At 51.8% G+C, this 21,484-nt stretch overlaps 2 protein-coding genes across 28 annotated transcripts in view; both read left to right on the top strand.

Moving 5' to 3' along the window:
* MACF1 (microtubule actin crosslinking factor 1) overlaps positions 1-7,113 on the top strand; it is a 337,838-nt gene extending 330,725 nt beyond the window's left edge. For 18 of the 27 annotated variants that reach the window (XM_078073376.1, XM_078073377.1, XM_078073378.1 and 15 more), the window contains 4 exons: positions 1,451-1,662; positions 2,168-2,278; positions 4,713-4,842; positions 5,652-7,113. In XM_078073376.1, the coding sequence (XP_077929502.1) occupies positions 1,451-1,662; positions 2,168-2,278; positions 4,713-4,842; positions 5,652-5,908 (710 nt within the window). In that variant the 3' untranslated portion in view covers positions 5,909-7,113. The remainder of the gene's footprint in view (positions 1-1,450; positions 1,663-2,167; positions 2,279-4,712; positions 4,843-5,651) is intronic. The other 9 variants (XM_078073380.1, XM_078073383.1, XM_078073381.1 and 6 more) reach the window with 1 other exon arrangement.
* Positions 7,114-11,873: 4,760 nt separating this feature from the next.
* The window catches only part of LOC118542533 (bone morphogenetic protein 8B-like), a 34,890-nt gene continuing 25,279 nt past the window's right edge, over positions 11,874-21,484 (top strand). The window contains exon 1 of the mRNA XM_078073356.1: positions 11,874-12,576. Within this exon, the coding sequence (XP_077929482.1) occupies positions 12,237-12,576 (340 nt within the window). The 5' untranslated portion in view covers positions 11,874-12,236. The remainder of the gene's footprint in view (positions 12,577-21,484) is intronic.

The following is a 21,484-nucleotide window of genomic DNA, read 5'->3' as shown; positions in this document are numbered from 1 at the left end:
GTCCAGAAAATGGATGAGTAGAGAACCCAGGACCAGGGAATGAGCTGTGAGGGGCACATTCTGTTGGGGCCTGAGGAGGAAGGAAACAGCTTAGCATTCAGACCACCCGGACATTGGGATCAGCCTAAGGAAACTGAGGCCTGAAGCAGGAAGACCTGGTTGTTCGCTGAGCCTAGACTGTCACTCTGGTTGTGATATCCACATCAGCCCTTTTAACCGGACACTTGGATATGTTATGTCAATATAGTATATTGAGAAGAATTTTATTTAGGAATTTGGAACTACCCTGCTTGGACACCCATGCAACTTTATTTAAAATCTGACTCTACCAAGATAACTCGGTTCCCTTGAGGACATGCAGGGTTGGGCAGAAGAGGGGGTGGGCATAGGTACCTCAGATCTGCTAGAGTCGTGGTTCTTGGCCAGAGTGAAAAATCTTACTTAGAAAAGAACGACAAATGATTGATTCCATTTTTCTGAGTTTCACCAGTGGTCGTGTTTGTTCAGATCTATCTAGTGTAGTCTAAAAAGTAAACAGTGCAGCATGGATGACAGTAACACCTTTTGGTGAGAAATAATTTAAGGACATATTCCAGAGGAATTATTTCTTTTAAATTAGTAGTGTCTTTCACATTTAACATTTATGTTGGCCATCCTTGGAATCTTCTGACCAAATCCAAATTTTAAGTTCTGGTCTTAGAGCTGCAGAAAGCCATTAGGACAACACCTATTGGCCTTCAGAGCAGTTTCCAGATTGTTTCCACTGTGACATTCCTCCCACTTGCCGTCGTCCCTTCGGCTTCTTGTTGCTTTCAGTTTTTGACTTAACATTTCTCACCGACAAGTTTAGTGCATGGTCTTGATCTTTCTCTCTCTCCTCCCACATGTTTACTTCTTAATGATTTTATCCTGATCTTTTTACTGTCCTGAGTTCCTGGACCCCTTCCCTTAGGATTATTATCAACTGAATTCAAATAGAAGTGTCTGGACAATGTTGATTTCAATGATTTCTTTTCTCCACTATTTAGTTACCATGTATCCTGCAAAATCTGAGCAAAAAGTACACATGTACTATGAGAGAGAAAAGAGGGGTTTTGATTTTAATGTCAGAGGTTTGTGCACTGCTGCATCTGCTTTCTTTGACAAGTTACGTATGGTGTGCTTGCCCCAGGGGACAGCGGCAGGGCAAGATCATTACCACAGAATGGCATGGTATTTTATATATAAAGTTCAAACCAAGGGGCTTTACTAGTTAACTGTCTGCTCTGGGTAAGAGTCACGACAGACTGACAGATCGTGAATTTATCTCTACTTCAAAAGACTCCACAGAGGGTACTAAACCTGTAGCCTATGTAACTGTGGTCATGGGGTCAAGCAGCTGTGTGACCATCAAAGATACATTTTGTAAGATTCAGTGACATGGTATGTGTGCGTTTATTCCTTTTTTTAGCACGAGGTAGAACTAACATCGAACTTAGAGAGAAATTCATCCTACCCGAGGGGGCATCCCAGGGAATGACGCCTTTCCGGTCACGGGGTCGAAGGTCCAAGCCGTCTTCCCGGGCTGCTTCGCCGACCCGCTCCAGCTCCAGCGCCAGTCAGAGCAACCACAGCTGCACGTCCATGCCGTCTTCTCCCGCCACCCCCGCCAGTGGCCCCAAGGTAGGGACTGCCCTGGCTCGCAGCCTCCTTCCTTGGTCCCGATTTACAGGGGGTTGTTGTTGAGTGTAGCCTCTGCGCACCTCCAGCCAGGAGAGGAGCGGGAGGACCTACAGACCAAGCTCTACCTACACCAGCCTTTCCAGGCCCCAGTAGATAACAGGACCCTTAGGATTTTACTCTGAAGGACGTTTATTAAAATATGAACTCAGATCGTTAAGTCAGAAACACTTTTTGCCACATAGTTTCCACCCAGAGTTGCTAATTTGGAAATCCAGGCGTTAGATGCTAACGGAGAAGTCTGTCTGTTTTGATGGGTTGCTTGTGAAGAATGCCGTTGCCTCTCTGCCTGGTCCCTTTTATCCTGTTGAACTGATGCCCGTTTTGTTTTGTTTTCTGTTTATTTAAGATTCAGGGTTTTCTATTTATTTTTCATGTTCCCAGTTTGCTTCCTTACTGTTCCATTTTCAATTGTCCCCGTCCTTCCCTTTGGATTTCCATTTCGCAGACTCCACTTCAGTCCTCTCGCTGTTATGACAAACCCTGGTTGGTAAACAGTAAAGCTGGCCCCTCTGGCAGGGACAGCCATTATCCTGACCTCCAGCTGCCCAGCCCCGAGGTAGAGTATGGTTTTGCTGACTAAGGACACAGTCAAGACGAGGCCCTCGCTAATGCCCAGACCTTGATCGGCTACTCTTCCTGACACGAGTCCATGCTCTTTTCCATCTCTGTGGTGCTTGCTCTCACAGCTGATTTGTCTAGTCAGGTGTTTTTCAGGGGTTTCTAACTCGGACTCACCAAACTTGGAGATAAATAAGAGATGCCTAAAACCGGATTGTTGAACAGCTTGCTAACAGTCTTGAGAATGATGTTTTTTCCCAGGGATAAACAGTCATCATTCCTGGTGATCTGTTTATGGATATTATTTATAAAACTCAGGCCTCTTGGAGTCTCCAAACATGAGCTACCCAGACGAGTTACGAACACTTGAAATTCAACTGTGGTGCATGTTCAGCCGTGTTCTATCTTTGCTTAGAACAGAAGAGTGGCTGGCGTCCCCTGCCCTGAGCCACATCCCCAGGGTGGTTGGTATCACCAGACTGGTCTGAGGCGTGGGTGCTGCCTACTTCAGCCAAGCCCACTATCAGTGGACACTGCTCTGAAGCTCAGTTTTGAACTTCTGAATCTCTTGGCCTCGTCACTTGGGTGTCCGAAGCCTTGATCTGATATACACACACTGGCAGTTAAGCATGTTTGAGTGCAGTCATTAAAATGCCCAAAGCATTTTTGGAAGAGCAGTGTTTCAGAAACCAGTCACGGGCCAGTGGCTTGTCTGATAGCAGGAAGATTTGCATTCTAGCTCCTGCTGGGAAATACTGGATTCTTGGGCCTGAAGAGATAGCACTGCCTTCAGTCATGCAAAGCTTTAGCCCGAGAAAGCGGGAAATGTTAAGAAGCCGGTGCCTGTGAATGGGCTGCTGCTTTGGGATTCATCCGCTCCAAGCTAAACCTCTAGTTCAGAAATCTGTCCGGTTCAGAACATGACCTGGGGACCTATTGCCACCAGAACCCCAACACTCAACATGCTTATCTTGCTTTTCTTCTTCCTTGATGGCTCCAGTTTCATGAAAGTCTCAAAAGTTCTAAAATTTTAAATGTTTTAATTATGAAGTACAAAATACTCACAGGATTCGAATAGACCATCCTTTTTGTTTTGTCTTAAGGTTGTACCTTTCGTTTTGTTCATTTCGAGGTTTCACCTTCCCTTACCTGTGGGTATTGTACAGGCCGCGTCCTGACGTGGACTCCCAGCCCAGGGGCTCCGGGCTGCGGTCTTCCCGGCGGCCATGGCCGTGCGCACGAGCGGTAGCTTCTGAAACTGGTGCTCTTCCTCCTGTGTGGGCCAGGAGGGTTCGTGCGTGAATGTTGATCACTTTCTGCCGCTTCTGCTTTTTCTTTCTAAATTGAAGAAATACAAGAAACACAATGAAACAGGTTGCTTTACTCTTTCCATTTATATGAACATCTTAAAGGTCCTGGAAAACAGTTTACACAATTGATTTCAAAGAAAAATTAGAACAGTGTGTTGTGGCATGAGTGGTATTTAAAATGTTCCTTCTCCAGATTAAGTCTACTACTATCTTTTAAAAAAAAAGGCAAAAAAAAAAACACTCAAGGGGGAAATGTTGCTCCTCCCGGTAGCAGTAATAATGTATATCTATCCAGCAGCTCTTTTTCCACTAGGAAGTGCTTCTACACATGATTTGTTCATTCAGCAAGTTTTTGTTGAGCCCGTGCTCTGTGCCAGACACTGTTTTAGGTGCTGAGGATGTGACCGTGAACAAAACAAACTCCCTGTTTTTGTGGAGCTTAGACTTGAATGCAGGCAAGGCTGCAAACAAGGGTAGGAGCGCCAAGTCCTGAACAGGGGAGAAGAGCAAGGTGGGTATCACTTTAGTAGTGCAGCAAGACCTCTCTGATCGGCCATTCCAGCCACGACACCCAAAGGAAATGAGGGAGTGAGCCACGCAAATACGGGGTGGCCCAGTGAATTGAACAAGAGGGAGTGTGGTTATCTGCATTTTTTTCCAGTGAAGAAATAGACAGATCTTGGCTTGACTAAAGTTTCTGCACGCACACATCTAGTGAGAGTGTTTGGGGTGATCTTTGCATCTCCATACTAAATATTTAGGGCTAGAACCCATCTTTCAAATTTTTAACCCCAACACTTTGACATTTGGGATTATTTGGATTTTTTTTTTTTTTTTTTTTGGCCATTTTTTAGTGGAAATTTGTCAGTAACAAAATTTGTCAGTAAATTTCAAGTAGAAGTTTAAAAAACATTGTGACATTTTAAATTGGAACATGAGACCTTTTGTGGGGTGGAATTATTAAAATATATGACCTAGGACACTTTCAAAATAAATCTTTGTTTTCCTGGACTTTTAATTTGCTTTCCAGTCGATTAGATGTGAGGAGGCTTAAGTAGACCTTTTAAAATTGAATTTCAGAAATTCTACCTAGTAAATACGATCTTTTAAATTTTTTTTAAGGTTATTCCATCAACAGGCAGCAAGTTGAAACGACCAACACCAACTTTTCACTCTAGTCGAACATCCCTTGCTGGTGATACTAGCAATAGCTCTTCCCCAGCCTCCACAGGTGCCAAAACGAATCGGGCAGGTAAGGACCTGCCCCACCACCACCACCACCCGTCCATAGGCTTTGGGGTGAAAGCGGGGGGAGTGGCCAGGCTAATAATTGGGGACCAGCAGCCTCTGGGCAATGCCTCCCTGCTCTCCAAGGAGCAAGTAATGAGAGCAGCACTAGGTGTGATGTCCAGAGAGCCCTGCAGATTCCGTGCGGCTCTTTCCTTTCCCTTCCGCCACTGTAGCTAGCCATAGCCCTGCCTTCTGAGAGCAGAGGCTTCCGTGGCTAAGGCCAGGCGCCCTGTTCTGGATCTGGAATGACCATATTTGAGAGAATGTAGAAGGCAGGAGGGGCGTCCTGAAGTGGGCCTTCCTGAGAAGGCCACGCAGTTTTGGGACTGGCAGTTTGCTAGTAATTTTTCCAATACTCTGTATTTATGATAACTGCTGGCAAGTTGAGAAAGTCAGGGAAAGATCACAGCTGTTCACCTGTTGATGTTCCTCATAGGAACCTAGGAATTGGCCTCATTTCTGGCCCTCTTTTGGCCCATCCCCGACCCCCACCCCCCCGGGGGCCACACGAGGTCACTTGTGCTGCTGAGAGAAGCTGGCTTCTGATCCTCAGGAGGCAAGCTTCTCAAGCAGAATCACAAAGCCAGAAAAGGTTTCAGGCAACTGCCATGTAGATGAGGACATAGTGGGTCCAGAAAGGCTCTGATTCGCCCCAGGGTCACACAGACTATCAGGTGGTATTAGAGTCAGAGCCCTGACCTCTGGTCACTTGTTTTCGCCGCCCCTCATGTTGTCTCTCATTAAGTCTGCTGCTTTATTCTCCAATTCCAGACCCTAAAAAGTCAGCCAGTCGCCCTGGGAGTCGGGCCGGGAGCCGGGCCGGGAGTCGGGCCAGTAGCCGGCGCGGGAGCGATGCCTCGGACTTTGACCTTTTAGAGACACAGTCCGCTTGTTCAGACACTTCGGAGAGCAGCGCTGCGGGGGGCCAGGGCAGCTCCAGGAGAGGGCTCAGCAAGCCTTCCAAAATCCCCACCATGTCCAAGAAGACCGCCACTGCCTCCCCCAGGACTCCGGGTCCCAAGCGGTAACGCTGCACAAGCACCCCAAGCCTCTCTCCACTTTGAAGCCTGCTCCGTACATTGGGTGTATATTTATTCTGAACAGGAGAAGTTATATTGTTAAAAGTGTAAAAGAATAATTGTGTTATGAAGCTGCCTTATTTTTTTTCTTTTTGTAAGTTACTATTTTCATGTGAATATTTATGTAGATAAAATTTGCCTCCTGGTAACCCTGTAATGGATGGGGCCCAGAAATGAAATATTTGAGAAAAACAAGTGAGAAGGTCAAGATGAGAATGTGTATTAAAAAAAAAAAAAAGGCGCCTCTAAATAGGGTTTCTGCGCGGTGCAGGGTTGTAAACCTGCTTTATCTTTTAGGATTATTCCTAAATGCATCTTCTTTATAAACTTGACTTGCTGTCCCAGCAAGATAAATTATATTAAAAAAATAAGAATCCTCCAGTGTTTAAGGAACTCTTTTTTTTTTGTAAATCACAGACACCTCAATTAGCAAGAACTGAGGGGAGGGCACTTCTAATCGCTTTTTCCGGTGTTTTTAATACTGTGTGATTTTAGCTGAAGAGAGGGAACCTCCTCTGGTAATGTTTGCACATGATCAGCAAAAGGAGTTCATTGCAATACTTTGAATACTGTCTCAGTACTGGGTGTTTAAAGGACAAATAGCTGCTAGAATTCAGGGGTAAATATGTTCAGAAGACGTCAGAACATTGGGGTTTTTAAGAGTCCTGGTTTGTAACTTCCTATCCAGCCCGGCCACCAATAACTCCTGTGCTCACCGGGACCCAGGCCCTTGGCAAGGGGAGACTCCTTGGTGGCACTGTGAATTACAGATTTGTTTATCTGCATTTTTGCTATTTATTTAAATGGTCGATCAACTTCCCACAAACTGAGGAATGAATTCCACGAGCCTATTCTGAAAACGTGGACATAAAACAAACACTTGCTCGTCCTTTAAAGGAGTTCACCAGCACACCTGTTAACAAGTCCCGTTTGCTTCCGTCTTTTTTTGTGAGTAATAAAGTCAACTGACCAAGTGACCATGAAGAGGGGCTGTCTGGGGCTCCTGTTTTTTAGCTGCTGTTCCTCTTCAGCTCCGACCATGTTGCTGTGTGATTATCTCAATTGGTTTTAATTGAGGCAGAAACTGAAGCTCTACCAATGAACTGTTTAAAAACAAGACACACTTTTGTATTAAAATTGCTTGCAGTAACAAATTTGTATTTCCTGATTTTCTTCTCAACTATTACCTTATATATAACCTGTTACCCTGGGTATGATTGTGTTTTAGGTACTTAAATGCATTATTCAAATCAAAATATCTTGGTGGATAAATTATGGAGCTCACTAATAGATTTTTTTTTCCTTATTTATTTCATCCTTGTTAATTTAAACAAAGCAACAAAGAAATAATCCGGCTATTGTTAATACAAATCTGTAGGGAATCTGCTCCACTTAGCTGATTACACAAATAATAATATGTAAGAAAATTTCTGTATTAGAAATCACAAAGATCCCGGGTTTGAGAGGATGGGGCCAGTTTGCCACAGTAGGCTGAAATCTCTGGTTACATGATAGATTTACAAAAGTGGAAGCAAAATTGGTCATCAAATCCAGCTCCTTTCTTTTCCAGATGGAGACACTGGAATGGGAAAGTGGGAGAGAGGGTTATTTGCCTGAGATCACAGAATTAATAAATGGCAAAAATGGCCCTTGAATCAAATCATTGATTCTCTATTTAAGCCTGGCATTTCTATTTCCTCCAGCCCCTAGTTGGCTTTATAATAATTAGAAATCAAATATTAAGTAATTCTAACAGGAATTAGGCTAGGAAATAACAACTTGAGAGATAGGAAAGGGGTTTAAACTCAGGCCACCCGAGTTTCTGATCATTAAGCCATACATACTCCTCATATGATCAGGAATTGGCTGAGATGGATACATGTTTGCCACAGCAGTTTGATAGAATTTTTTTTTAAGATTTTATTTATTTGACAGCACAAGTAGGGGGAGCGGCAGGGAGAGGGATAAGCAGACTCCCCGCTGAGCAAGGAGCCTGGCACAGGGCTCCATCCCAGGACCCTGGGATCATGACCTGAACCAAAGGCAGCCACTTAACCGACTGAGCCATCCAGGCGCCCCTGCCATAGCTGTTTGAACCCAAATATCCAGATTAAAAGAAATCCAGCCTGATGGATTCTAAAGGAGGTGCTTACTCTATTCCCCCTAGAATTAAGTAACTTCAAGCTGCCAGAATTGTGCAGGATAGTGTTTTCACCCAAATTTGCTTCTCCTCTAGGCTTCCTGGCAGCAGAAGCATACTTAAAACAGCTTGACCTCCATCCTTTCAGATTCTGGACTGTGATCACTTTTTTTTTTTTTAACCAAGTAATTCAGGTTTTCCCTTAGTCTTTGCAACAAAGCTCAGCTAGCGGTGGAATCTGCACAAAGTGTATTTCCGTTCAACAAACACCTACATGCAAGGCCATATAGAGAATACAGGGATGCCAGAACAAAAGCTTAAAATTACAGTTCTGGGATACCAGTGCTAAACATGTGATACAAATTTGGTGTCTGCTGGGTAGAGAGGCAGGAGTCCCTGGGGTTTTGAATGATAAAGCAACAACAGCTAACATTTACTGACTACTTGCCATAGGCCAGTCACTGTGCTAAGTGCTCAGTCTACAACCCCACCGTCGTGACCCCATTCACAGGTGAGCAACAGCCTGAGAGGTTCAGAAACTGCCCAAGGTCACGGCGCACCAGGTGGCTGGGGAAAGCCCTTGTTTGACACCACTTTCTCCAAGAGACCTTCCCACCTCAGTTTCTGAGTTCTAGGACTCCACTCACATCCCCACCCCCACGTCCCAGCTCCTTGTCCTCTGCCCTTCCAGGCGCTTTGCCAGCCCTCCGCTTCGGAGCGCAGCCTTCACTTGACTATCACCCCGGTTGGGGGCCCAGGCCACTAGGGGGCAGGGACTGGTTGGCTTCATCTCTGGCTCAGGGCAGAGGATGGGGCGGCCCATGGTGGTTGCTGTTGAACTGAGTTGTGGGCTGACACCCTTTGGAATGGCTAAAACCTGATGTTTAGGTTTATGGGAATGTGAGGCCCATTGTTTAAAGAACACAGCTATCTCTTCTCACCCTAAATGGAGATAAATGATTTCTGCTCTAAGAATCAGCCCACGCTGGGCTGCTTACAGTCTAGCTGGAAGCCCAGTGTTGTACAATACACAACCTGAGGATTCCAGGCTAGACCTGAGGCTCCAGGTGATGTGGTGTGGACTCCAAGGGGAGTACAGAGGGATGCCCAGAGAAGGACAGTGAAGAGGACAGGAGATTGAGACCCTGAACAAGCCTGGCACGGGGATGCCCCCTTGACTCTGCCCCTGCCTCTCTATGCAGTCACCAAGCCCGGGGGATGCAGCCTCCTCAACTGCTTTCTCCTCCACCCTCCACCCTGTCACCAGAAAGGATCATGGTCATTGTCCACCTGCCCTCATTACTGTACCTGCCTCCCACTGTGGGCCCTGACTCTAATCTTCGTCCCTCCAATCTGTATTCGCCCCTGCAGCAGACTCTGTCTTAGGCATCTTCAGTGGCTAAGCTGCAACATCTTTAAGGGGCTTATAAACAGTGTAGAAATTCACCCGTTGGGTAAAAGGCAGACTAAGCATAGGCCCAAGACACCAACAAATGATTGTTTCTTTGTTTATTAATTTATGAACAGTAGGCTCCACACCCAATATGGGGCTTGAACTCAGGACCCTAAGATCAAGAGTCGCATGCTCTACCGACTGAGCCAGCCAGGTGCCCCAACAAATGACTGTTTAGATTTAAAATTTGATGTAAAAGTTCTGATATTTTTTGGTTTGTTTTAAAGATTTATTTACTTGAGAGAGTGAACGAGCGAGCGAGCGAGAGAGCATGAGCAGGGGTTAGAGGCAGAGGGAAGGGGAGAAGCAGACTCTCCCGCTGAGAAGGGAGCCTGACTCCCGGCTAGATCCCAGGACCCTGGGATCACGACCTGAGCCAAAGGCAGACGCTTAACCAACTGAGCCACCCGGGTGCCCCAAAGTTCTGATATTTTTAAAAGATTTTTTTTTTAAAGATTTTATTTATTTGACAGAGACACAGCGAGAGAGGGAACACAAGCAGGGGGAGTGGGAGTGGGAGAGGGAGAAGAAGGCTTCCCATGGAGCAGGGAGCCCCATGCAGGGCTCAATCCCAGGACCCTGGGATCAGGAACTGAGCCGAAGGCAGACACTTAACTGAGCCACCAGGCGCCCCTAAAAGCCTTTTTTGAACTAATCGCTACACCCAACATGGGGCTTGAACTCACAAGCCGAGATCAAGAGTCCCACACTCTACCAACTGAGCCAGCTAAGCACTCCAGTTTTGATACTTTTTAAAAGTTTAAGTGATCATGAAGAATTCTTAATTTTGGTGGACTTCTTAATTTATTTTGAAATTTAATAGTGAACCCACACTGGGGCCCCATAACCATCGGTTGTCCAGGGCCCTCATCTAGTCTTCCTGCAAGGTCCTTTGGGTTCAACCTTTGCCAGGCCCTCAGCCTCACCCTCACCCAGGCCATTGCCCCCCAGGTTGTCCAGGTTCCACTGAACAGCTCACCTGCCCAAGCCTAGCTCCGCTGTTGTGTGACAGGGGAAGTCCCTTAACCTCTGCGTGCCTCAGTTTCCTCGTCTGTCAAAAGAAGGGGTTGAAATGGCGTCTACCCTGTATGTGCGAGCATTAAAGCGGTGACGCAGAGCACGCATGGCACAAGCTAAGTGCGGAGTGGTACCTGCACTACGCTCCCTGGAGTCGCACGACACCAGCAGTTTCCTCTGCCTGGTACATTCTTCTCCCACTGACCTTTCCTGTCATCCCAGGCCCATTCCTTCCAGCCTTCCGAGCTCAGTCTAGGTATCACTTCCTCCCAGCGCAGCGCCTCAGCCGTAAATGAATAAATGCAGCGAGAGGGCGCCCAGGAAGGGCAGAGTGTGCGGAAGGGGGCTGAGTCAATGGAGGGGTTTCCGTGCAGAGCCTTCTCTTACAAGCCCTTGGGGACCCTGACAATTAAGATGCGCAAAGGGAGCTTCCCGGGCCCTCCGGAAGGGCCGCAGAGCTCCTTGGCCCGGCTGGAGGCCGGTGCGCATCTCCCGTGCGCCGCGGGATCAGCACCGGGGGCCGCAGGGCGCACAGCGAGAGCCTGCGGTGACGATGCGGTCGCGGGAACATCGGGCAGTGTGGGGAGCCCGCCTGGGGCGCGGGCCGCGAGCACGCGGGAGCCAGGTGTGTGGGCGCCCGGGAGCAGAGACTGAGCAGGTGTCGGGGAAGGAGAAGCCCCCAACAGCGCGTGCAAGGGGACAGCGGGGAAGGCGCTGGGTGGGCAGGGAGGAACTGCGGAGGCGGCGGCTGGCAGAGGAACGCGTCCCACTCTCCGGGCGCGACTGGCACCTGCGGTGCCCCCCTACCTCTAGACCCTACTGAGGCCTTTCAGGTCCCGGAGCGACACAATGCGCAGGGCGGGACTGCCGGGTGGCTCCGCAGGCGAGACGGAAACTCCGGATCCCCGCCCGGGCGAGACGGTTCGAGGACGCGCCCCGCGGGAGCGCAGGTCCCCGATTTCCCCACACAGCGCCGCTACCCTGGGGTCCCCAGGCCGAGGCCCCTCGCTCGCCCGACGACGCCCCCAGTGGCTGGGAGAGGAGCCCAGCACGACTCCGAAGTGCCGACGGCTGGACAGGGGACCCCTCACCCGACCGTCCAGCACCCAACAGCGGCTCACATCTCGGGGTCGCCAGCACCCGCGACACCAACCGAGATCCCCAGCCCCTTCCCGCGGCGTCGGTTCCGCGGCCTTGGCCCCGCCCCGCGCCCCCATTGGTCGAAGCCGGAGGGGGCGGGGCCCGACGGCGGCGCGCGGGCCCCACGGGCGGCGGAGGCGGGGCGCACGGCGCAGACGGCAGGTCCCACTGAGGAGACGCCCGCGGGTCCGCGCCGCCCCCAGCGCCGACGGGAACTTCCCCGCCGCCCCTGCCTCTGAGCCGGCCTCGGCAGCAGCGGCCTGACGGCACGGCGGCCACAGACAGATTGGCCGCCTGTCCCCGGGCCCCGAAGGAGCTCCTGCCGTGAGGCGGCGGAGGCCTCGTCGACGCCGCCGGGAGCCCAGCAGGTGCGGCGCGGGAGACGCGCTGAGACAGCGCCGCGGCCCCGGCGAGCCCGCCCGAGCCGCCGACCCCGAGCCTCGGCCGCCGCTCGCCGTCGGGGCGGCCCCGGCCCCGGCTCGGCCGCGGAGCGGATGCGCGCCCGCTGAGTGCCCGCCCGGCCCGCCATGGCCGCGCGTCCCGGGCCGCTGTGGCTCGTGGGCCTGGCGCTGTGCGCGCTGAGCGGCGGCGGCCCCGGCCCGCGCCCCCCGGCCGGCTGCCCGGCCCGTCACCTGGGCCCGCGCGAGCGCCGCGACATGCAGCGCGAGATCCTGGCGGTGCTGGGGCTGCCCGGGCGGCCCCGGCCCCGGCCCCGCTCTCCGCCCGCCGCCGCCCGGCTGCCCGCGTCGGCGCCGCTCTTCATGCTGGACCTGTACCACGCCATGGCCGCCGACGACGACGAGGACGGCGGCCCCCCGGAGCGGCCCCCGGGCCGCGCCGACCTGGTCATGAGCTTCGTCAACATGGGTGAGTGCGGCCGCCGGCTGGGCGTCCGGGGCCCCGGTGACCGTGCGGCCTCGGTGCGGACGGGGCCCCGGGACCCAGCACGGGCGGCAGGGGCCCGTGCACCAGCTTGGCCAGCGTGCGCCCCTGCGGCGAACAGGTGCCCCCTGGTCGTGGCCACGCCCCCACAGAGGGGTGGGAAGTGTGGAGCTCAGGGCCACCAAGTCCAAGGACTGTGGGCCTCGTGGGTTGGGGGACCGGCAGGGGCAGAGGCGCGAATGTGAGTCGCAGGGATGTGCGCATTCGTCCCGCTCTCGAACACACCCAGGGTGGGGATCATCATCTCATGTCGGGTGGACCGGGCAGTGCCAGGAAGACCGTCTGGTCCTGGGGAGACAGATGAGTAAACAGGACCGGATGCTGTCACAGTGATAAGGGCGGTACTGCAGAGAGGGACAAAGTTCAGTGTGGAAAGCCCCGGTCACATCATCAAAGTGACCGGAGCTGAGAACCCAGGTGTCGTGAGTGCACAGCTGCCTGTTCCCTGGTCAGAGCCCCAATTCCTGTAGGTGAGGGTGTGGCTGTCAGGGCAGCGGGCGGGGCAGGAGTAGACTCTGAGCTCAGTGGGGCAGTCCCTGATCTTGTCACCCTGGGCCTAGCACCTGGGACATGGCTGGCATGCAGTGAGTGTCCAGGCCCGTGGAAGGACCCAGTAAGCCCCTTGGACCCTCGTCATTCTTCCACACAAAGCCCAGCCTTTCCTTTCTGCAGAATTTTTTTCTCCAAGTCGTGGAGCCGTTTGTGGTTAGAGTACTCAAAGATGTCTTTCCCGTTACTAAATGCTCTTTAATCTAGTCGTGAATGTCCCCTATCTGCTTTGCTTCCTGTCTGTGGCCAGTGAGGGCCAGGGGTCTGGGCTGGAGCAGACGCCAGACTGGATCTGGGGATTCAAGGACTGCAGCTCAGGCTGAGGTGGGGACAGGACCCTTGCCAAGGCCACCAGCATCCCCTCACCTACAGCCTTACCCCTCCGCACAACCCTGGGAACAGAAATGATACTCATCCCCATCTCCCAGATGAGGACAGTGAAGCTCAGAGAGACAGTGTCATGCCCAGGATAGCACAGCCTCTCCCTGGCCCAGTCAGGACAGGCTCAGGTTGTTTGGCCCTACATCCAGTCCTCAAGGAGGTGGTATTGCTACTGTCAGGAGGGCAGGCTTTCAGGGTGGAGAGAGCTTCCAGAGGGGTTTAGGCAGAGAAACCCAGGGGATGGAGCAACAGCAGGTTTTGTGGGGTTTTCAGCCATTTGCTTCCTCTACTGGGGCAGGGGGAGTGGACAGCCAAGGAGACCTCTGTCCCCCACACCCCAGAGCTGGTGGGTGGCTGAGGTGGGGAGTGAGCAGCAGGAAGTGGCTGTTAACCTCTGCTGAGAGCCGGGTGCCAGGCATAGGACTTGGTCAGTGGGTTCTGAATGCCACCTTCCTGGTTAAGGGCAGGGTGGGAGACTCAGGACAAAAGAGACCATGTGTGGAACTGAGGCTAGAGCCCTGTCCTCAGGACAAGCTGACCTGGGGCTCAGAACCAAGAGGGGTTGTGGACACAGTCAACCTGAGAATGTCCCTAAGGGCAACATCCATTAGAGTGAGTCACTGCCCAGCCAATGTCCTGCTTCCCCAGCATCCCCTGGGTCAAGGCGTGCACAGCCTTGGTGGGAGCTATTGTGAATCCAGCAGCACCCTTAGCTCAGACAAGTCTGATTTCTCTCCTGCCTCTGCTGTGTGACCTTAGGCAAGTCCCTTGCCTTCTTGGAGTCACAGATCCTTCCTTGTAAAATGGGGCTCGTAGAGATCAATGCATCGTCAAGGTTATTGTGTCATTGGTTGATAGATGGGAGGAGCAGAAAGTCAGCCTTCTTGTAGGTGCACCTGGCCTGGTCCTGCCGACCCCAGTCCCTCCCAGCTGCTGCCCAGCCTTGGCTGGGTGTGTTGGGAATGTCCCACACTTCTTATGTGCAACCCAGAAACAGATTTTAAAAGCCAACCAAAAGGTGTCTATACCAATTTCTATTATTTATTTATTTATTTATTTATTTATTTTTAATTTTTTAAAAAGATTATTTGTCAGAGAGAGCGCGAGCACAAGCAGGGGGAACAGCAGGCAGAGGGAGAAGCAGGCTCCCCGCTGAGCAGGGAGCCCCATGTGGGACTCGATCCTAGGATCTGGGGTTCATGACCTGAGCCGAAGGCAGCCGCTTAACCAACTGAGCCACCCAGGCGTCCCTTTACCTATTTTTAGAATAAAAACTAGCACTTGAAGTTCTGTAGCCTGACGAGTCTTTGTTTCATCCATCTAGTAACATGTAAGCTCTTTTACCAGCCCCCTTTTCATGGGCTCAGGGAGGTTAAATGGCCAGCCCAGGGCCACACAGCACATCCATGACATCATCCAGGGCCTGTGGATTCCAGATGTCAGCTTCTTCCCACGCTGTCTGTGCGTGTTTCATTAAGATCTAAGGCCTCGGACGCTGTGGGATTAACAGGCAGATCTTTGTTCGGTGGAAGCCCAGTCTGTGGGCGGGCCCAGCCAGCTGTCAGAAGGGCCTTCTTTATTCTGATGTGCTAATTGCACTAGTAGAACTCTTTCAGTTTGAGTGGTTTTAACTGGTAATTACCTAGGCTGTGGGGGCGGGGGGTGGGGGGTTAGACACCTAGCAGGATTCTTTGCTTGTTTGGAGGCCCAGGCCCCAGGCCCTTGAACCACCACGGAGTCTAATGGTAGAGTCGCTGCGCTATCCGCGCCCACGCCCGGGCTTCGGTACCTGTGTCTCCTGCTCCATCTCTCCTACTGGCCTTATCTGGCTCCCCAGAAGCCAGACCTGGTGCCTGCCAGGCCCCTGAGCACCCACGGCAGCCGGTGGGACCCAGAGGCCGCGGGCCTGTCCCAGGTCTCCGGCCCGCCGGTCAGGCCTCTGTGCCCAAGCAGATGCTTGAGGAAGCCCGTGTCATGGCTGACGGTGTCTCTGTAGGGAGGCCGGGGCTGTGGTCAGAGGTGGGGCCCCTGCCTGGCCTGTCAGTCTCAGACTGTACGCTCTTGGCTCCCCTTGGTCAGGACACGGGAATGGGGGCCGGTACCCATGTGGAGCAGACGGGGTCTGTCCTGGGTGTTCCTGTGCTCAGGGAGAGGAGAGCCCTGAGCTGGGAGGCAACACTCACGTTCTTATACCGCCTGGACCCGCCACGGGTTCCTTCCTGTCCCGAGTCACCTCCCTTCCCTCCCTGGGCCTCTGTTTTCTCGTCCAGTCCACAGCGATGTGTCAGAAAACGAGGGGCCTCTCAGCCCTGACCCCGTGGCCCTGTGTTGGGGACAGCTCCTCACAGCACCACCCCCTGCCCTGGGCTGGAGCGTGGGTCTGACTGGCTGTACCTCGGGCACCTCGGGCCGGCCCAGCCGGTGGTGAGGGAGGAATGAGGCAGGAAGGGCGAGCTCTGCGTGTTCCTCCTGGTCCTTCTCCACCTTGAGTCAGAGGGACAGCAGGTGCCGTGTTCCCAGTTGAGAAACGGAGGCACAAACAGCCCTGCAGGCAGAGGTCTAGCCAGAAATGCACGGAGCCGTCTTCACTGTTGTCCCGACCCTTCTCTGACCAGACTTACTCCCGAGCCTCGGGCAGCCGAGGACGGGGCTGTGGAACTGAGGTGTTGGACTGGGGAGCGGCAGGGCTTAGTGGAAATGAGGGACCTGGTGCACCTCCTCCTCAGCCCTGTGACCTTGAAGGGGCAATGCTTGGTCTCCATGACCCCAGGGTCACTTTCGTTCTTTTTTTTTTTTCTCTATTTAAAAAGAATTTTTTTTGTTTTTAAAGAGTTTATTTATTTGTCAGAGAGAACGAGCGAGCACAAGCAGGGAGAGCGGCAGGCAGAGCGGGCAGAGGGAGAAGCAGGCTCCCCGCTGAGCAAGGAGCTGACGTGGGGCTCCATCCCAGGACCCTGGGATCATGACCTGAGCCGAAGGCAGACACTCAACGGACTGAGCCACCCAGGTGTCCCTCTTCGGTTCTTTACTAGGGAATTCTTACACTTTTCATGAATTTGCTCAACAAACAGTCGTGTGGTAGCCGCTCCGTGCCGGGCACAGTCCTAGTTACTGGGATGTGCCAGTGAGCCTAACCAAGTCCCTCCTCGTGGAACCGGCCTTCTGGGGGGAGCAAATAGTAAATGCGTAAACCACAGAGATGGTTGTCGAGTGGTCTAGATGGTGACACCCCCTATCTGGAAGCCAGGAGCAGAGGGACAAGGGGAGGGCAGAGCGGACCTGGGTGGGGGGTTCTGACCTGGGACTCAGACAGAATCTGCATCTTGATGCCGCCGCCTGCTGTGAGTGTGATCTGGGCCTTCCAGGCCACCTCCAGGAGCCACAGTTTCTTCCTCTGTAAAATGGAGGCACTCAGGGTACCCACTCAGCGGGGCGGTTCAGGGACCGTGTGACATGGTTCCTGGTGAGGACCACGTGCCCAGAACCTCTAGGTCTGTGCCTTCATTTGCATCACAGTTATGGTCACATCTATGTTTTGAAAAGAGGAGAGTGAAGCTCAGAGAAGTTAGGTGATTTTCCCAAGGCCACCCAGCAGGTCCGCTCCCTGTCTCCTCTGCTCTTCTATATAGAAGCTGCCTCTCCACCCAGGTGGGGGCCTGGCCCATCATTAGGTGCATTAAGTGTTGCTGAATTGGACTGTCTTGAATGTATGTTGTAAAGAGAATCCTATTTAAAGTCTTTATTGGTTGGAGGTTACAAAAATAAGACATGCTCAATATACACCGTTCAGACCACATAGAAACAGGTGACATGGGAGCCCCTGGGGATCCTTTTCCCACCAGCCCATCACCCCCAGGCAACCACTTTCTGACTTCTATCACAATGTCTTCATGTCACCTGTCTTTGAGCTTCCTACACCTGGGATCATACAGCGTACGCTCTTATATCTAGTGTTTCACTCAACATAATTTTTTTGAGATTCATGCTTGTTAGCATTGTATCTGTAGTTCTTTTTTAAGTTGTGTTTTTGTTTTTTTTTTTTTAAGTAATCTCCAGACCCAGTGTGGGCCTCAAACTCACAACCCTGAGATCAAATCAAGAGTCAGATGCTCTTCTGACTGAGCCAGCCATGCACCCAGATAGTTCTTTTTTTATAATTGGGTTGTATTGCATTCCGCAAGTATATGCATTTATCCGTTTTTATTTTTTTATTTTTATTTTTTTTTAAAGATTTTATTTATTTATTTGAGAGAGAGAGAGCACATGAGAGGGGGGAGGGTCAGAGGGAGAAGCAGACTCCCTGCCGAGCAGGGAGCCCGATGCAGGACTCGATCCCGGGACTCCAGGATCATGACCTGAGCCGAAGGCAGTCGCTTAACCAACTGAGCCACCCAGGCGCCCTATCCGTTTTTATTAATGGACATTTGGGTTGTTTCTAGTTTGGGGTTATAAGTAAAGGTACCGTGAACATGCACACGTGGTTGGGGCTGTTGTAAACCTGCATTTTAATCCTGACTCTGCCACTTGGGAGCTAGGAAATGTTACACAGGTGCTTTTTAAAGTCTTGGAGCCTCATTTCCTCACCTTTAAGACCAGGTGAATAAGGCCTCACTCCCAGGGTTGTGCAGAACTAGGCAAAATGTGCAGTGAGGCTGGCTAGCTGCTTGTCACATGGCAGGAACTTACTAACCGAGGGCTAATATGTTACACCCTGCTTGTGCCTCTGCTCATTTTGAACCCTCTGCATACAATACCCTCACCTCCATTTCTACTTAAAAAAGGGTGGGCAGAAGTTTCCATAAGTCTGACTGTTTCCGCCCCAACTACTCCTCAAGAGACAGGCTCCTCCTATGCTAGAAGTCCCATCCCCCATCCCATGTATTTCTCTTAGGATTTGAGTCACTTTCTGCCTGCCTCATTCAGAGCCATGTCTTGCCCCTTTCTCTTGCTCCCTGAGAAACCATGAACGACCTGAGAATAGGGGCCAGATCTGACTCTTCATGGCATCCCCCCTCCCACTGTGCTCCCCAGGCCCTGTGTGGCAGGTGCACAGGGCAGACCAGCAAAGTGAAGGGAGGAGGAACACAGAGGGGAGGCAGGGGCTGAGAGCAGGGGCGGGGGCCTGGGCCTGGTCAGCTGAGGCAGAGCAGGGCCTGCCCTCCCTGTCTTTGTGGAGGCCCACCATGGGTGAGCATCTCCCTGGAGGCTTCCCTGGGACCTCTAGTCCTCCCAGGGCCCTGCCTGGAGGAAGGTGGCTTCAGCAGGCATTCTGGGGGGGGGGGGGGAGCGGAATTAATAGGAGAAACTCATTTACAGGTGACCCCCATCCCAATATCACCACCTAGAGGGAATCTAGGGCCACTCATGTCACATCAAGTCTGAAGGTCCACTGAAAGGGCCCTAACCTGACACGTGACCCCTGGCAAGTCTTTGCCCCTCTGAGCCTCAGTTTCCCCATCTATTCAGGTTTGCCCTGAAGGCCTTTCTGCTCTGACCAAAGAATGTGCCCACCCCTGCCCACTGATGGGGGCTCCTCCAGTGCTGAGGCCCAGGACAGGGAGGTACACCCAATCCACCTCCTCATGGGAACCCATTCCCCACGGGAGAGAGGGATGTGTCACTGTGACCACATCTTTCTGGAAAACTCCCACCGTTCAGTTCTTTCCCCGGATTTGCACTGGGGAATCGTATCCTTGCTCAATCTCCTTGGATCTATTTTTGGCCTTGACCGACTTGATGTGGTAGAGTGTGCGGGTGTTCCCTTTTAATTTGGGGTCTAAAGCCATCTGAGGCCTGGACCGGCAATCATGAGTGCAGAGCCATTTAGGGAAGCAGCTCTTGAAAAAAGTCAGTAATGAAAACTGACTAAAAATACCTTAGAAATGAAGCCTTGGCCTCCTCTGGGCAGCACTGAGATTTCTGGGTGGGAGGAAGAAGCCCTTCAGATGCCGAATTGGTAGGTGATCGTTTTTGCAGCTCCTCCCTGGGCACACACCAGCCACAGAGACCTGGGTGTTGCTTTAGGTCTGAAGGGGGCCCCTCAGCCTTGTCACTAGCAGGACTAGCTGGATGGGACCAGTACCTCTGCCTCTGGGATGCTGGGGAGCCTGCCCTCCACCTCAGCAGCCTGGCCGTGAAAGGGGGCCAGTCCCACAGCAAAGTGAAAATGTGAGGGCTTCTGGTGGAGACCCGCTGTGCTGTGGAAGCCACTCCCAGACCAGCAGGCTGCCCCCCTGTCCTGGGGAGCTTGGGAAGAACCTGCAGACACATCCCCTCTCTGGGCGCCCAGAACAAAAGGAGCTCAATGACAGTCCACTGAGAGCCTCCTGTTTCTGCCCCACATGGTACGGTCCTGTCCTCAGTTGCTCACCATCCAGAGGGGCACATGAACCAGAGATGGGGACCCCTGGAGAAAGGGAGAGGCCAGGAGGCTGATCTCTGTGGGGTCAGAGGAGGACGAGGGGCCTTGACAGCTGGACTGAGAGGAAAGTAGCCTTTAGACAGGGCGGGATGGGGGCAACTCAGGAGAGGGTGCTTTAGGGAGGGCCTCTGCAGGGGGAGGCTTTTGCAGCCAGAAGGCCCAGGAAGCCATGAGGTTGGGCCAGGCCAGCTCAGGTGGGGCTGGAACCAGAGCCTGGGCTCTTCCTGGGGGCCCTGTGGGGCTGGGAAGGGTCTGAGGGCAGACAGAAGATTCTGTTCTCTTAACAGCCACTCTGAGCTAAAGGAAGAGGATGTCTTTTGAAGTCTTACTTTTTGGTCAGAAACAAGACAGATTTAGACATGTGGATACCCTTAATTTTGTCCAAGTCACAAAATATCCAAAGCCATTGTTGGTGGTGGGCTGGTGGACTCAGGGTGTGGCATCTGGCGATCTAGCCCGTGAGTGGTAGGTGCAGATCCTCAGAGGCAGAAAGGCAGAATGTAGTCAGTGGCCATGACGGTCAAGGACATCTCCAGCACACAGCATCCTTACCCGTAACCAAATGTGGAAAGCAGAGGTCATTTTATCAGAGGCTGGAGGAGAAGGCCAAGAGTCCTGTGATTGTTTATTTTCCTGGAGCTACAGTAATGGAGTTAAGAAAGTAAACTCTGACTGCTTCTCCACATGGAGCTTTGTAGAAAATAGGGTACCTGTGGAAACAGTGGTGGCATTGTCTGTCCCTCATGGTGGACCCATGCCCTGCCAAGCCCAGGTGTCTCGATGGAGCTGGCTGTCAAGAGCCTCTGTTGGCTGCTAAAAACCACAAGTGGCTTCCATCCCACCTCACAGGGTCATGGACTATTGTAGCATCAACAACTGTTGAGTTTTATCAGATCCTTCCCAGGTCACAGAGCCTCTTTGAATCCCTGGACAGCACCTTAATCAAAGAATCCATTAATATCACTAGGAATAATACCACCATGTTGTCCAATTTGATGTGCATATTTTTCTCCAAAATCCATAACTTCAGCCTAATGGAAAAATGTCAGATTAACTGACGTTGAAGGGCATGCTACAAAATAACTGCCCAGCACTCTTGGAAAGTGTCCATGTCCTGGGGCGCCTGGGTGGCTCAGTCGTTAAGCATCTGACTCTTGATCTTGGCTCAGGTCTTGATCTCAGGGTCATGAGTTCAAGCTCCATGTTGGGCATATGGGAAGTGGAGGCTACTTTAAAAAAAAATTTTTAAATTAAAAATAAATAAATAAAAGTGTCAATGTCATGAAAGAAAAGGAAAGATTAGCAATTGTTACAGATCAGAGGAGACCCAGGAGACCTAGCAGCTAAATGTGATGTGGGACCCTGGATGGAAGTCAGGAACATTCAAGATGAATAGTGGAAAACCTGGCAAAATTCTAGAAAAGACTATATAGTTAATAGCCTTGTACCAATATCAGTTTTGTGGTTTTGATAATTATGCTG

The sequence above is a fragment of the Halichoerus grypus genome, chromosome 5 (assembly GCF_964656455.1).
Source record: "Halichoerus grypus chromosome 5, mHalGry1.hap1.1, whole genome shotgun sequence".
Lineage (NCBI taxonomy): Eukaryota > Metazoa > Chordata > Mammalia > Carnivora > Phocidae > Halichoerus > Halichoerus grypus.
Note: the sequence above shows the minus strand (reverse complement) of the source record. Positions and strands in the feature narration are given on the sequence as shown.